At 46.3% G+C, this 15,920-nt stretch overlaps 1 protein-coding gene across 6 annotated transcripts in view; it reads right to left on the bottom strand.

Moving 5' to 3' along the window:
- LOC105836601 (protein groucho) overlaps positions 1 to 15,920 on the bottom strand; it is a 69,324-nt gene that overhangs the window by 12,099 nt on the left and 41,305 nt on the right. For all 6 annotated transcript variants that reach the window (XR_001139081.3, XM_012680752.3, XM_012680751.3 and 3 more), the window contains 3 exons: positions 13,962 to 14,099; positions 10,075 to 10,354; positions 6,395 to 6,420 (listed from right to left, as the gene is read on the bottom strand). Coding sequence is in view for 5 of the 6 variants with exons in the window: in XM_012680752.3 (XP_012536206.1) it covers positions 6,395 to 6,420; positions 10,075 to 10,354; positions 13,962 to 14,099 (444 nt within the window). In the remaining variant the exon portion in view is untranslated. The remainder of the gene's footprint in view (positions 1 to 6,394; positions 6,421 to 10,074; positions 10,355 to 13,961; positions 14,100 to 15,920) is intronic.

Below are 15,920 nucleotides of genomic sequence, written 5' to 3'. Positions count from 1 at the left end.
ATACATACACATTCAATAAAAGCGTAGGATATGGAAGGAAATGATAAATTTTGCAATTTCAACAAGGGAGAAGAATAGGGAAACATGTCGAAAAACTATCGAAGATGTAAAAGCTCTGCAAAAATGAAAATACCTCTCCCGGGCAAAATGAAAGCGCGGCGTAGAAAACTCGCGTTAATTTCTCGCTGGAGGATTGTGAATGTGAAAATTTACGCGGACTTACGTTGGGCCCGTGACACGGACACGAAACGGCGGGCGTAAATATCGGGGTGCGCGAGGCGGAACGAAAGCCGCGCGAGCAGCGAAAGAATCGATCGTAAAGAACCGCGACAGAACGATTCGTCGTTGAGGCACTGTCGCTAAAATTGCTCCCAACCGCACACCTACGTATCGTGCTGTGCCGGCGTAATAAATATTGGAGAGACGTTTTATTCCGTTTCGCAGAATCGTCATCGATCGCTACGGGCGCGCAATGACTATAAAACCGCCGATCCGTCGTGCTCTGATTGCGATCGTTGCGCGCGCGTGAGACGCAACCTTTATATAGATATAAGCATTTTTTTATTCTTTTTCTAACGATTACATTTGTTGCCAATCGACTGTAAAACTAGGACGTCGCGTTACGAAGTGCTGGGTTGCGTTTTTACTCGCCGCTTTCGTAAGTACGATCACCGTATACGCCTCTCGTTACGTTAATTGATACTTAGACTAATTAATTAAACGACTCCCTGTATTTATTGCGCGATGCTTTAGCATTTGATGTTTCCCGTCCTACAGTGCTGTGAATAGCACGAAACAAGAATTTACTATTAAAAAATGTATATAAAATATATGACATAAAAAAGTCACCTATCGTCAACTTTGTCAAAGTCATACCCCATAATAGATTTTAATCTCCACCATGATCTATCGATTTCTACAGCGACTCCGAACGTAAAAGAAAGAGTATCTTATTTTTGAGGATAAAGAACAAAGAGAGAGAGAGAGAGAGAGACGATAAAACGGGGCCGAAAAACAGACGCGGCGAAGCGTTGTTAAAGTGCCACGATATTTTTAATTAATTAATTCGCGAAAGCCGCAGATTCACCTTCTCATAAATTCCTGTGTCAGAAACCCTCTCCTTGAAGGAAGAAGAAGGACCAAGAAAAAAAAGAGTATAATATCGGGGATGAAGGTAAAGTATGTAAAGTATTTAAAAATATTAAGTATCCCCAAGAGAGAAGAGCGGATATTAAGACAGAGAGAATCGGAGAGGGTTGGAGAGTCGTTAGAGTTAAGGGTAGGGATGAAAGTGACAGCGACGTGGAAACGGAATTACGGGATCGGCGCGGTGGAAGGTGGTAGGAGAACGTTTCAATTAGTAATTAAAACGTGCCGTGCAGTAACCCTCGCTTCAACCCCCTCACTCGCCACTCTTCCGCCCCTCCGCGGTACAACGAGGCTCTTGCTCTCTTATACCGTCGTCGTCGCCACCGCCGCCATCTTGTAAATTAATTAATGCGTTCCTAACGAGATCAGAGGCGTCGGTAAAGCAGGAGGGTTGGCTGGTTCTCTACTTTGCCCGCCAAGGAAAGGGGATGAGAAACTCAAGAGCGTAACTCGCGTCTCGCGAACCCCATAGATATATTCCGAGATTGTGGAAGTAACATCTTTCAATCAAATTCCACCTAAGCAAGTCGTCTATAAAAAAAACTAAGCAGTTCGGTAATTAAATTCCGGCTCACGCATCTAATACAAAAATTTGGAATAAAAATTTAAATAAATAATTATATTGAAGATAAACTAACGCGCAAGCCTCGAATTTCTCGCAAATCTTTATGTTTAAAAAATTGTTTTCAATTTTCTGATTCAACTTATTGTGCACGAACAATACATAACGTTTTTAGCGCACTGCATTCCTAGCGTAAACAATTCAAATGTGAAATTGTCGAGCCGTGGCGCATCGGCGGCGAATCTCGACACCGACTTTTCGAAACGCTCTCCCGCGATCCTCACAGCCCTGGATGAGAGCGAATTAGTCTGTTCCCCGGGGTAGACAGCAGAGACAGGGTGTTAGTGGAAGGGGATGTTGGTCGGAGGGTCGGTGTCAGGATCTCTCGACCCTTTCAAACCCTTTCATCGGCGCTTCACCCGCTTACATAATGCAGCCACTCTAATTAAAATAAATTACACTCTCGCGCGTCAGTTTCTCTCTCTCTCTCTCTCTCTCTCTCTCTCTCTCTCTCTCTCTCTCTCTCTCTCTCTCTCTCTCTCAATCTCTCCCCCCGCCTCTCTCTCGACATCGCACTCGTGCTCGCCCTTTTTCTCTGTATTCTCCTCTTTCCTCTCTTTTCCTCTCAGTTCCCTTTCTCTTTTCTCTCGTTTTTTTTTCGCTCTCACCCTGTCGCTTTTTTGTACCGCACTTTCGACCACCACCCGGTAACGCCCCCCCCCCTCTCTCTCTCTCTCTCTCCCTTCCTCTCCCTTGCTCGTTTATTTGCACTTTATTCGAGATTTAATTTACCGACCTCCGGCGACAGCCTCGTTGGTGCGCGCTCGACTCTGTGATGGGATTAAAAAGGCGGGTAGGGGATGATAGGATGGAAGAGACCGAGCAGCGAGAGGGTGAGGCGAGAGGATGGCGTAAAAGTTGGAAAAAGAGTAACGCGACCGCGAGCTCCGCGACCAATGGAGAACGAACTGCCGGAAAATGGCTGAACCAAGGAAAAAGCGAGGAGGCGTACGAGGGGCTGGGGGAGGACGAACAATCGATATCGCGGCGTCTCGATTCGAAGTCGATTTTCAACTCTCGGAACAGCCGAGCGTGTACCTGCCACCACAACATCGCGAGGGCTTATACACACAGTAAATAACGGAATCGATTTCGATTAAACGTTTAAAATCGTTCCTGTTATCAGGATCGCTGATGCGGTTGTGATGCTAGCCTCCGGGCTACGAGATACGGGGCAATTTTTTTTTCCTCCGAACGATATTTGATTACAATTAACGTTCGGCAAATCGTATTGGCATCATTGTTCTGAAATAAGTGATGAATAATGCCGTATATATTGGTGTATATCCGTGCCAATGTTTTATTCTATTATATGAAGGGACTATTGCACAATATCAATAGTAAGCTCAGAATCATCATAACATCCAATAAAAGAAGCATCATCATTAATAACCAAGCATGAAGAAGAGAGTTTGATCGGAGCCAGGAAATATGTCGCGAATAATGTCGCCGAATTATCATGAAATATTCTCGTTGCTGTCCTCGCGAATATTTATTAAATATTATGTGTTGTAAATAAAGATATTCATTTATTGTGCAAGCACGAGCCGAAAACGGCGGAGGAGCGTATGCGAAAAAAAAAGAATACGAGCATAACAATATATACATACATACATACATACATACATATATTCTGTCTTTACAGTCGCAGGCCATTTTGGCACAAAATGTGTTCTCACTGCAGCGGCATGAATCAATTACATTAACGGCCTCCACAATTAAGTATCTTCCTCGTTACCATCGGACCTTTCGCGACAATTTACTGCAAACTATCCGAAATGAGGGATAAGCATCGCAATTAAATTGAGTCCACGTTTGCACGTTCTCACGGGGGGCCAGGTAATGGTCAAAAAATCCCCCTTTTCGTCCGACTGTAAAAACCAATAGCAACAAATAAATATTCCGTTGCCCTCTGCCTCATCCTCACGTTTCTTTCGCTTTTTACATTATATGGGACAACCACTGTTTTATGAATTCGTTATGAGTTGACGCCTCAGAGTTGACAGCTGAGGAGATGACGAGAGGTGGTTGTCGAGTTACGGAGTAGCTTTGGCCGTTTTTCTTTCTCTTTTTGGAGCTCGCGCAACCAACGACGTCAACGTCGAGCTACAGGCACCGTTGGCTTCTTCCCTGCATCCTCAAAAAGCTCCGAGGCGTTCCACAATGCACAGAGGAAATATTTCCCGGGTCGTGAAAAATCCTAAAAGCGAAGAGGCAACGCGCGAAAAAGCGCACGAGAGAGAAAAAGAGAGAGAGAGAGAGAGAGAGAGAGTGATGAGGTAGGATGCGAAAGGTAAAGCTTCCAGGAATGAAAGAAGAGGACTTTACTGGTGCGCGAATAATAATGACTTTGCATTCTCTTCGGCTGTCGTCGGTTTTCGATTTGAGAGACGCAAACTTTCTTTCCTCTTTGCCTCTCGTCTCTCTCTCTCTCTCTCTCCCTCTGTACATATTCTCTCTCCTTCTCGATATTTTTTTTCTCGTTTCTATCTAGCCTTCCGCGATGGTTTGCCCCTTTTCCGCAAGCACCGTTCTTCCTCGTCGATCCAATCACGAGATCGGATTGCACGAAGGAAGGGTGGGTGGAGGTGCAAGAAGGAACATGAAAATGTAGTTGGGTAACGACCCACCGAGCGGAATAGAAGTTTTATCGTGCAGCCTGCCCCGCGCTGCGCTGCGCTGCGGAGAGGACGTATAAATTCAAAGTGACGCGAGAAAGCGGATCGATGGGAACGTAATTCTTCGCTCCTCGGAACTCGGTAAGTACGGCGTCAATTTGTTCGATGGCTCGGAACTCCCTTCCGTTAAAAAGAAGACGATAGATAGACGTCTTCGCGCCGAGATCGGACCCTCGATCAATACGGTATACATACAGTGAAACGTCTTGACGGAATAAGAAAGATAGCAAATTTCGAAATGTATGAAAATAACCGTATGATTGTAGCTTTTAAAAATTTATTGTCATTATTATTAGCGTATTAAGCAGTAAGAAAAAAGTAACGCAAAGCGTAGCGTAGAAAAATGCTAAGATCAACCAATATAAGATATTCTTGGAATGAACGAAGAAACACACGAAAGGTGAAAAAATATGTCGGAAGGAGAGTAAAAGGACTCACCTTTCCAGCAATCAGTAATATTATACGACGCCAGGATGAGTAACCCCATTAGCATTCATATTTCAATTTCACAGGCCTCAGGGTCGCAGTTTGAAACTGTGGAAGGCACTTGGTTGGAGCGACGAACGGGGGAGATAAACGGAAGAGAATTCACAGGGAAGAGCCAGAGGGGAAGAGGCGATGCGGACGAGAGAAAGGGGGAGAAAGAGAGAGAGGGGGAGGTGGGGAGGGGTACATATAGAGGGCGAAAGAGGAGAGCTAATATCGATAGCAACCTATTACCATCTATCTCCATACCAATGTAATGGACGCGCAGCCTCGATTATCAATCCGTAATAATTGTGCATATTAAACGGGCACTAATTATCGGGCTGGCAGCGTGCCGCGGGCGCCGTCGCCATCAAATCGAACGAGTTACAACTCGGCGGTCCGCTTCGCTCTTTCTACCTCTCTTCTCTTTCCCTCTCCCTCTCTCTCTCTCTCTCTCTCTCTCTCTCTCTCTCTCTCTCTCTCTCGCAGTGAATTTCACCACGACCGAAAGAGGATTAATAACCAAAAAATCATCGCTCGTTCGGGCGCGAAAATATTCGCAAAATCAAATATCAAACTGTGTTTTTCTCGATTCGCCAAGTGGTTCGCAAATTTTTCAACGAGTGTGAAACCTTAATCACCCATTCGTTTCGCCGCATCGCATCGGTTAATGCGGGAACGCTGTTACGACGCGCGGGACCGTTTAATCGACGCCCGAGATAACTGCGCACATCGATATTCATCCTGGAACAAAAAAAAAAAAAGGAAAAAGGGGGGAGGGTCGGGTGGGAGTTTCAACCGCGGCTGATCGATTCTCCTTTCTCGCGCGAGCCTTTTGCCGAGCGATCGATCGATCGGCAAGACCGATCTCGCAGGACACTCGAGAGACCTGAGAGGCGGAGAGCGCGAACGGCGGTGCCCTCGAGCGCTCTCGAGGCTTTTTTCCTCTCCGGAACGCTTTTAATAAACGCGCGCGCCGCAACCAGCGGACGCTTTATGTTATCGAAGAAGAAGAGAAACGCGGTGGAATAAAGAGGCCGAGAGCGAGAGAAGAGGAGAGAGAAAGAGAAAGAGAGAGAGAGAGAGAGAACGAAAGAGAGCGAGTACCGAGTGGTCGATGAAAGCGGAAGGGAGTGCTTTTGACGACGAGCTTTTTACGGCCCTGTGTTCCGGTGTTCAGGCTTTTACGTCCATTCCGCGCTTCCTCCTCCTTCGTCACCATCTCCACCTCCCCATCCGCTCCGTGCTTCTCTCTCTTTCTTTTTCTCCACGCTATCGCGTATCACGTTAATTCCCTCTTTCGCTCTCGTATTCCTCCACCCCCGCTATCCAATAATACATCGCGCGTAAGCGACGATCTAATTCCTTTTATGAGGTAAAATTTTACGCGCCCGACGGTATACGAGCGATATGCCAGTCTTCCTCATTGATGACGAATAATGAGAAATTATCTGAGGTATTCGAATGCAACACTCACATGCCTCTCCTCGGCTGGATTGAGACCTGTAACAAAGAGTAAAAAATTTCGTGTGAATTACAAATGAAAATGGTGGTGTTATTAAGATGTAACGGTAAGGTTTCTCGCCGAGATAATCTATGTTTCAGAAATCACTCTCGACAGATCTGTCTCCCCCGACAGAACGAACGCCATGAATGTTTTTCATTATTATTACAGGGTCGAAGGGAATAGAGACGGCGGTATGTCGACGGAATCTTTTCCGCGGGAAGAAGCAGATAAAAGGGAAAGAAGAAGGAGGCGCGCGAGACTAGCTAGACTTCTCAAGGATTTTCGAGACGACAGGCGCGGGAGGAGTGGGACAGATCAGGGAAAAAGAAAAGCAGGCTGGAACAGGGAGCGAAGAAAATCTAGACGGAAAAGCTTTGTCCTCGAGAAGCCGAGTTCATAGTTTGCCCTCGCTCGATTTCCCCAGCCTCCTCTTTTTCTCTCCTCCTCCCCTCCTTCCCCATCCTCCGCGTCGGTTGGTACACTTTGGTCTCGTAGGAAATATCTTAACGATATCTTTTTCCTACCGTTACCCCGTCTACTACGAAGTAAGAATTACACGAGCCGTTTATGTTCTTGGTGCACCGGGACTACCATAAATTGCCTCCCTTTTCTCTCTCGCGACATTAACCACCGTGGAAATAAAATATTTTTATTGACGCGACGCCGCGAGAGACGGAGCTTCGATACAGAGCAACGATATCGAGACGACGCTTTTTTCCCTGGTAATAAGTTGCAACGATAAAACACGTATTTTCGTCGCTCGATGAAACCTTAATTCCTAAGCTCCCATTCAGAGCTTCCGTTTGAACGTTCTCGAGTATCATTGGCCATCTACATCGCGGCAAACGAGTGATTTTATTATTATAGTCTGTTGTTCCTCTCCCTTCGCTCTTGCCTCCTTCCGTCAAAATAACGGGGATGAAAAGCCTTATTGAGCCGTCAAAGAACTTTCTCGTATTTTTCCGAGCTACCACCCAGTACTGATAAAGTACTGCCAGCCGTACGTAAAATGTGAAGAGAAAGCCGAGAGTCGGGTCGTTTCAGGGGTTAAAATCCTGGATACACGTTCACGTCGTTATCGAGCAGACGCGTGCAAAGCGGAGCAGTTTCGGAAGATGGAAGGAGCGAGAGGTACCCTCCTTCTTCATGCGCCGGGTATAGAGCTCACTAATGCCCGTCATCCCCCTTTTATCTCCTATCCGGCCAGGAAACTCTTTTCTCCTCCCTCGCCCGACTACTTCGCCGCCCGCGCTCGTAAACGGACGCGGAAGAGCGCGCATAATTTTCTACTAAAGCGCGAAGAGGTCGTCGAGTGTTTCCGAGAGACGTTTTAAAGACCCGCGTGCTCGCATCTCTCCTCTCCCATCTTGAGACGAGCTCACTCACTACTAAAAGTACCGAGGACAAGCTCGCCCATTACTCAGAAAATTATCAGATAAAGAGTGGCTCGTTATCGAGTTATTCAGCGAAAATCCGCTTCGTATTAAAATCGTATCACTTCTACTCGAGGAGCGATGCGGAGATAAAGTTGGGTAAATCGAGCGAGGATCAATGCCGCTATTATCAACGCCAACACGGCCCGACATTGGTTTCTAATCGAGCATAAAGACCGTAACTCGCCGAGTGAGTAAAAAGAAGAACCGCGATGTCTCACACACACACACACACACACATACACACAGTCAGCCGGTGGCAGATATTGCGGCGGATATGTCCGAGGATAGAGTCGTTTTAGGGGGGAAACGCGAAAAACCGCCGGAGGATAGAACAAAACGAGAACGGGGCTGCCGCGCGCTAGTAGAAACAATTCGCTCCGGGCAATGTTCCGGAAAGAAGGGAAGAAGTTTGAGTTGTCACGACAGAAATACTGGGCCGTTACACGTCTCTCGGTTCGTGGCGGAATCTCTTTTCAAAAGAGTGTCTGCGATCGTTGACAATGTAGACTGCAGCAGATCTCTTCTTTTTGACTGCGCTTTTTCACGCCTTTTTTTGCTTCGAGCGAGGCAAACGTGTGTTCACGCTTTCACGAGAAAAAGAAGGAAAAAACCAAAGAGTTTACATTATGAGATACAGTCAAAAACACAAATGATATATATATAATACAAATATTAAAGCCGTAAAGACAATTCAGCAATTCTCGATATTAATGAGTTTTTCTAAGATAATCGGCGACATTTCCGTAGCAAACGATTGCATTTAGAATGACGGATATTCCGTTATAATGGACCCGACATTGGTCGGAAAACGCAAAACAACGTGCGAAGCAAACTGGCCGGAGGCTACATAGCCAGCCTGAGTAACATAGTTAGTCGAGTGTGAGTCGAGGGAAAGGATAGGCAGGGTCAGAGTGGAGGCCATCAGGGAATAGAGACAGCGAGTAAGGGCGTCAGGCACGGGAAGGGAAAGAGGAGGGAGGTTGTGGAAGTACACTTGTGTCGAGAGGAGATTCTGAGTGCTCTCTCGAGAGATGGCTGTGGCTAGAACGAGACACGCCGAGCGAGACATCGCGCTGAGGAAAGCTAGGAAGCGCGCGAGAATAAGGGCGAGAAAGGAGAGAAACGACAGGCGGGAGAGAGGAGTTTGGAGGAGTACCGGCGCGGTCTTCGTCAGCGGTACGTGAGGCCCCCAAGAGCGCGAACCAAGATCTTGCAGTCGCGTGACGTGCCAACAAGAAAGATAGATAGAGGAGGCAAAGAGGAAACGAGAGAAAGAGAAAGAGAGAGAGAGAGACAGAGAGAGAACTAAGACCCAAGAGGATTCTCGAGGTCAAGATCGAGAGTTTCAGAAGCTTCTCTTGGGTTTAAGCACGGTCGTTTGCATCATCGGCTCGTTCGTTCCAGACCGCACTTAAAATAGCAGGAAAAGGTTCCGCTTAATTTCAGCAACTTTGGAGCGGTCTCACCGTATACTCTTTCCAAGTGGTCTCTCTTTCTCTTCTTGAAACGCTCCTTCTCTCTCTCTCTCTCTCTCTCTCTCTCTCTCTCTCTCTCTCTTTATCTCTTTCTCACAAACGGTTTTCATCCATTACACTAGCCTTACTCTCGACGGATTAATCGTGTTTACGTTCATCGTCGCTTCGTATATCGCTGAATCATCGATGAGATTACGAGTCACGGCGAGCGCGTAAAACAACAACGTATCGTCTCATAAGGATCAGTTTACCGGTCTATTCTCGCAGAGGCGAAGATAAGCGATTGAACAGCAGGTAGCTGAGTTACGCGAAACGAGACAGGATGTGTAACCGTTCTGCGAACGAAACGTTAACCGGTTAAACGAATCCTTCGGCGCGCAAAATATCCACGAGCGAATTGCTGAGTGCGTGAGACAGTTGAGGCATTGGTACCGACAGATTTCCACGAATCGAATCTTTTTCCTTTCTGTCAATGCCACTGACCTTACGCGCTTGTCGAGAGAGACGCAAATGTGTCGAACAACTAAAAATATTTGTCCAAAGATCATGAGAATATTATGAGAGAATTGTTTTTTCTTTTAACACGAATTTTAACAGAAATAAGAATTTTCAATGTTATAATTTCTGGCTATAAATTTTTTTAAAGAAATAATTTTACAACACATATGTCAACTTTATTCATTTCACATTCTTGAGAAAATTCGCAAAATAAAAAAAAAAGAAGATTCGTACGACTTACCACCGTTGGGTTTGAGATCATCGGGTTGACCGCGATGAAGTTCCGGTTTCGTCAGCATTGATAGCGGATGCCCGGCCGTGCCTCCAGGGGTGGCAGCCGCTCCCGGAGGAAGGCCTAAACCGAGAAGCGCCGCGGATGCCGAGGTTGGTACTGGTATACCCGCGCCTGGGCCCAATCCAGGAAGTCCAGGTATACCCGGATGCGGTCCCATCGCTGCACCCGGTGGCAGTTGCTGGGCGTGCATTTGCTGCAGAAGTCTCGGCAGATCGGGCCTCTGTTGCTGCAAACAAAATGACAAAAATTCTATGTGTCAGTATTGTTTACGCAACTCACGGCTTCCTGATCGTTGTCTCACGATCGGGATATATCGTTAGTCGATACGCGCGTGATGTTACGCGTGATGAAGCATCGGCGCGGGAAAGATTACGTGTTTGCGTGTACATACGTTATAGATACGCGCGGATCGGCGCGGATAATATATCGCTCGGATCTCGATAAGTTCCGTAGATTAGATTAAATAAGTGGCGAAGCAATTAACGGGCTCGAGAGCGCGTAACGGTGCCTCTCAAGTATTTCCGCTGTAATTACCAGATAAAAGTGAGCGGGTATTATTCCGCGAAAGACGTGAAAAAAAAGCGATGCACGAGAATCGAGGCGATCATCGCTAAGAGTGCGGCAGATTGGAATTGAACGGGACGGGGATGGGGAAAACTTTAATAGCGTGTCGATATTATCGTGGTGGCTGCTACGGTTATGGCGAGAGAGAAAGAAAGAGAGAGAGAGAGAGAGAGAGAGAGAGAGAGAGAGAGAGAGAGAGCGCCAAGCCAATAGAAGTTCGGAAATGATTTTTACGGGCTATCGGTTTAGCACGCTGGTGTGGTGTGTACGTTGCCACAGCTTCGTTAGGAGAGTCTGTTTGCCGAACGTGAACTCACGTTTCCAGCGCGGACAAATGCATAAGCAAATAAAATCGCGCTCGCGAGCGAGCGCGCGTGGATTTAAAAGCACGGCACGGTGCACCCTCTTCTCTCTCTCTCTCTCTCTCTCTCTCTCTCGCTCTCACCCGTCATAATTGATCAAACAATTTCGTTTCTGCGAGAGGAGACAGGGAAACAGCCAGGAGGCGAACAAAAAGCAACGCAACGATAATTCGCTGGAAAAATCGCTCCGCTTAATTCCAGTCACGATCGCGCGTTCTGGCCCCTCCCTCTCCTGTACCCCGGTTCTCTCTCTCTCTCTCTCTCTCTCTCTCTCTTTTCCTGCGAATTTCTATCTTCTCCTCGCCACCGCCAGCCACCGCCAGCCGCTGCTGCCGTTACGCGAAAATACACTTCGTTACAGTCAACGGAGGCAACTTTCCATTAGCAAAGCATACAAATTGCCGAGTAAACTCCGGCAAGTTTGAGTAACCTCCGCGTTCGACCTCGCCCGGGTAAATCAAAGGCTGCGAAACAAGTGGAAAGACTTACGCGTTCTACCATCGAACGAACGAGCGAGCGAGCGAGCGAACGAACGAACGAACCAATAAACGAACGAACGCCGGCGAAAAGTTTCGCGGAAATCTTAAGCGTATCTCGCCTGTAGTTTCCTCGTTAGTTGGACCAAGCCGCCAAACAAATTGTGGATCTGTTCAGCGCCGTTTTAACGGTTCGCGGATCATGGCGCGGAGGCGAGACTGGAGAGTGGGTAATCACGAGAGAGAGAGAGAGAGAGAGAGAGAGAGAGAGAGAGAGAGAGAGAGAGAGAGAGAGAGAGAGAGAAGGAAAGGAGGAAGGATAGTGCGCAGACGGCAAGTGCAAGATGAGGGTATAGCACCCCACCCACACCCTGTAACCATGTACACTCGTTAAGGCAGGCCAGGGCGAATATATATTCCGGGGAGTAGTTTGCCGAGATAATTAAATGGCTTAACGATATAATAACCTCGCGTGGAGCGTCGACTGTCTGAACAGAGCCACCCACAAAACATACAAACAGAGGAACGTGTATAAGCATGTCAGTGCCGCGCCACGCCGTGTCTGTGTGGAGGGATGGAGATTGGAAGAGAAAGAGAAAGTGAGAGGAAAATAAAAAGAGGAGAGGGAGAAAGAAAGATAAAAAATGGATAATGGGCTGTACGGATTCGAAAAGACCGAAAGCCTCTAAAAGGAAACGTTCCGAGTTTCCACTCTTGATAACGATAATAATCCTGACTCGGAGCCTGCTATCCTCACGCAGACTCGACTTCTATGCGTAGTGTTACCCTCTTACCGGTGCCAGCGGAAACCACTCTCATCCTCGTGATTCCCCGAGATTTCACGTAATGCCGCAGCAACGGGAGCCACGGGAGGAACGCTTTGACGTTCGTGAACGAATTATACGAAGGATGTTCAGAGGTGTGAATTTTGTTTTTTCAAGTCTTTGCTAATGAGCAAGGAAATATGAGCGAGGAAATATAGCGAATGTGATGAAAGTTTCATGACATTTAAAAAGATTGCATGAACTATTCGAAATATTTTCTGTCTGTTTTTCAAATTTGATATAATTAAATGGGACATTTCTTTTTTTATATGTATATTATAACGTCAGATCCCCGCGATTTTAAGTCTTATTCTCCTTTTTTTATTTCCAGAGAACAAAGTTACTGCGTCTTAATCTTCTTCGTGCGAACCATCTCGCGGCACCTGCATCGGTTGCCAAGTGTCCGTCCTCAGCAGTTTTCGCCGTCGTCGCTTGCTGACTCGACTAGACGTGAAACTACGGCTGAGAGATCTAAAGGAGGGATCGTCTTAACCTTCTTATATTGCGTATCGTTGACACACTCGGTAAGCATCTTTGTCCGAAGCAAGCAGTCACCACAAGGAGAACTGCGATCGATGCAGATACGAGCGTGTTTATCGCCGAGACACATGAACCAATATCATTTGCAATGTCGAAGCTTTACAACTGCGATATCCCAATTGCCGATTGTACATTCGTAATAAAGTTTACAACAGCGATTTCAAGTAGCTATTATACGAGAAAAAGAGAGAGAGAGAGAGAGAGAGAGAGAGAGTTTCTTCTAAGAAAACCTAATCTGTAACGATATCTATATCGAGAGGCCAAATAATCCGCGAAACGATTACGTTTCCTGGGCTTATCTATTCGCAGCGAAATCGACCGGCGAATCCGTCGCGGCTTGTTCAATTCGATCTATCCGGCATAGCTGGTGGGATTTAAGAGAAGAGAGTAAACTAAGACGGGCGGCATTCCGGAATCCTGCTAAGGATTTGCCGCACGTACCCCGACATCGTCGCAGATCCGTGGAAGTTTCTCCGTGGGCTGTGCGGGAAGGAAGCTCGGAGGATGGAGGGGTGGCTGGAATGCTGATTAGTCGGCGCTCGTGAACCGTAACACTATAACCTACCCCCGATGGCTTGGGTAACCGGGCGGGAAGACTTCGGATAAGATTCAGTGAACCAGAGGGAGAGAGAAAGAGAGAGGCGGCTATATAGGTGGCGAGAGCGGATGCGGCGAGGAATAAGGGTGCGAGGGATCAAGGGGGCGAGCGACGACGGGGTTGGAAACGGAGCAGCGGAGGAAGAGAAACGAAACGGGGGTTGGAGAAGCCGGTGGCTTAATAGGGAGGAAATTGAGTGCTCGAGCAATATTGAGGAGGATTCGGGATTCGCCAGGATCGTATCCGTTCCGTCCGCTTTTGGATTCCTCGGACGTGCATCGGCTTCCAGCGTAGCGTGCCCGCAGGGGTTCTCCAGCCACCGCGAATGATTTTCACGCTGGGACGCACGTGAATCGGTTCGCTATGTGTTCGATCGGGTCGCGGGCATGATTCGACGACGATACTGGCGGTGGCGTCGCCGACGGAAGATCTATCTTTGTAACAAGCTATAGCATTGGCGTGCACTTACCCCGATAATAGTGTTCAGCTCGGTCATGGTCACTTGTTTGGCTCTGTCGAGCGCCGAAGCGACTTGCTGCTGATGCTCCTGCGAGAGAAACGGCAGAATCTGTACGACAATGGCATTCAGCCTCTTCGCTATTTCCGTCTGGAAAGAAAAGTTATAGTAACAATCATTAAAAGATATTACTAAAATTATTATATTATCATATATGCATGTTAACGTGACTAATTTTTTCAACTTAATTAAATTTGTTTAATTCAAATATTTATATACTTCAGTCAAATATATAAACATTTGATTTAAAATTCAAGTATTTTATGTGTATTTTAGTTAAATAAATAAATACTTTAACTAAAGAAGTTAATCGAGTTGAAAAATTTAGTCAAATTAACAACATTTCTTTCTCAGTGTAGAAGCGCAACGCACTCGGAGCAAAGAATGAGATATTCATAAAATTAAAAAATTTTTTTACAATTAAAATATTAATTACTACTCGTTATACGAATAAACATATAAAACGAAACAGATGTGTAAAGTTTATTAGAAACGACGAATAACAATACAAAATTTAAATTTTTCAAATTTTAATCTTGTCTCTATTATTTAGAAATTTCAACAATCACGAATACCATCAATTTAATATCAATTAAATAATTAATAATTTTGTCGTTGAGACAACAGATATCTTAACAAGCGAGCTTTTGATAAACAACACGATTCACTTTCATTTTCTTTGTCTCGCGTGTTTATGAAATTCCTTATCGTTCTTTGAATTGTTAAGACGAAGAGATCACAATGGTTGTTAGATGGAAATTGCAATTGATCATTACAAATTACAGTGCAGAAATTGTTCCAATTAAAATATCAGAATTTCCTTGTTTATTATTTTATCACGCACACAATTTTCTTTACGCTCAACTAGAAGGCTATTAAGAGAAAACGTAAGAAAAAATGAGAAACGTTAAAAAAAATATTTCGTTAAGCACTCAATATTTCTTCTCCCTCGACGAGCCGCGTATTACGGCGGAAGGGTGTTCGATCTGACACTCTATGCCGCCGTAGTTTGCGCCAGGAGCCCTCGGGCGGCTTGTTCCGGATCGTTAAGAAAGGTAAGGGCTAGCTTAACGCGCCCTCGCGAAGGAAACGAGTGAAGATGCAGGTGCGGCATAACCGACCGAGGGTGTTTACGACGCCCTCCGGCTGGAAGAGACTGCCGGGAATTAAATTAAATCCAGGCGAGATTGCCACAGTGGCGCGGGCGCAAGAATTCGCGCGTACCGTTATTTCACTCTCTCTAGTCCTCCGACTTACCCCGGCATATACTTGACAGCGGGGGTACATTGCTCTTTTTTCGCAAATGGATGTGTTGCCGTTCTTAAATTTTTAACGAGTAATTTATCTCGCCACGGGACGTAGTAATTTTCTTAACATTTGTTGATATTATTTTTTTTTCTAATCTACTACTTTTTCTGAATACCGGGAAAAGGAGAGAGAGAGAGAGAGAGAGAGAGAGAGAGAGAAAGAGAGAGAGCACTAACCCATTATTATTAGGTAATCACGTACAAATCTACGCGCCAGGCCGGATAACTCGGCATAATTATTCACACGGCGCAACATCACACAGTGCGAAACTCCATTTAATTATCGCGGAATCAACAGGCAGCGCACGGAACGGAGCGCGGACCATTTTCGATGCTTTCGTCGAGAAAATGAAATCACTTAATTACCTCGACAAAGCGGCGGCTCCGCCGCTCGTTTCCCCGCCGACGCGCAGAATTCGCACGCTCGAGAGACGCGGAAGCGGAAGTCGCCGATTCGTCGTGAAACAGGAAGCAAACCGTTGGTTTCTACGTGGCTCTCGTTCCCTCTTTCTACCGCATCGTCGGCAACTCGCGAACGACCCGAAAATATAAGCCCGGCGAGCTCGCGGTTGATATAAACGTGAGTTTCCGTCAACGCATTTTC

Source organism: Monomorium pharaonis, chromosome 11 (genome assembly GCF_013373865.1).
Source record: "Monomorium pharaonis isolate MP-MQ-018 chromosome 11, ASM1337386v2, whole genome shotgun sequence".
NCBI classification, from domain to species: domain Eukaryota; kingdom Metazoa; phylum Arthropoda; class Insecta; order Hymenoptera; family Formicidae; genus Monomorium; species Monomorium pharaonis.
Note: the sequence above shows the minus strand (reverse complement) of the source record. Positions and strands in the feature narration are given on the sequence as shown.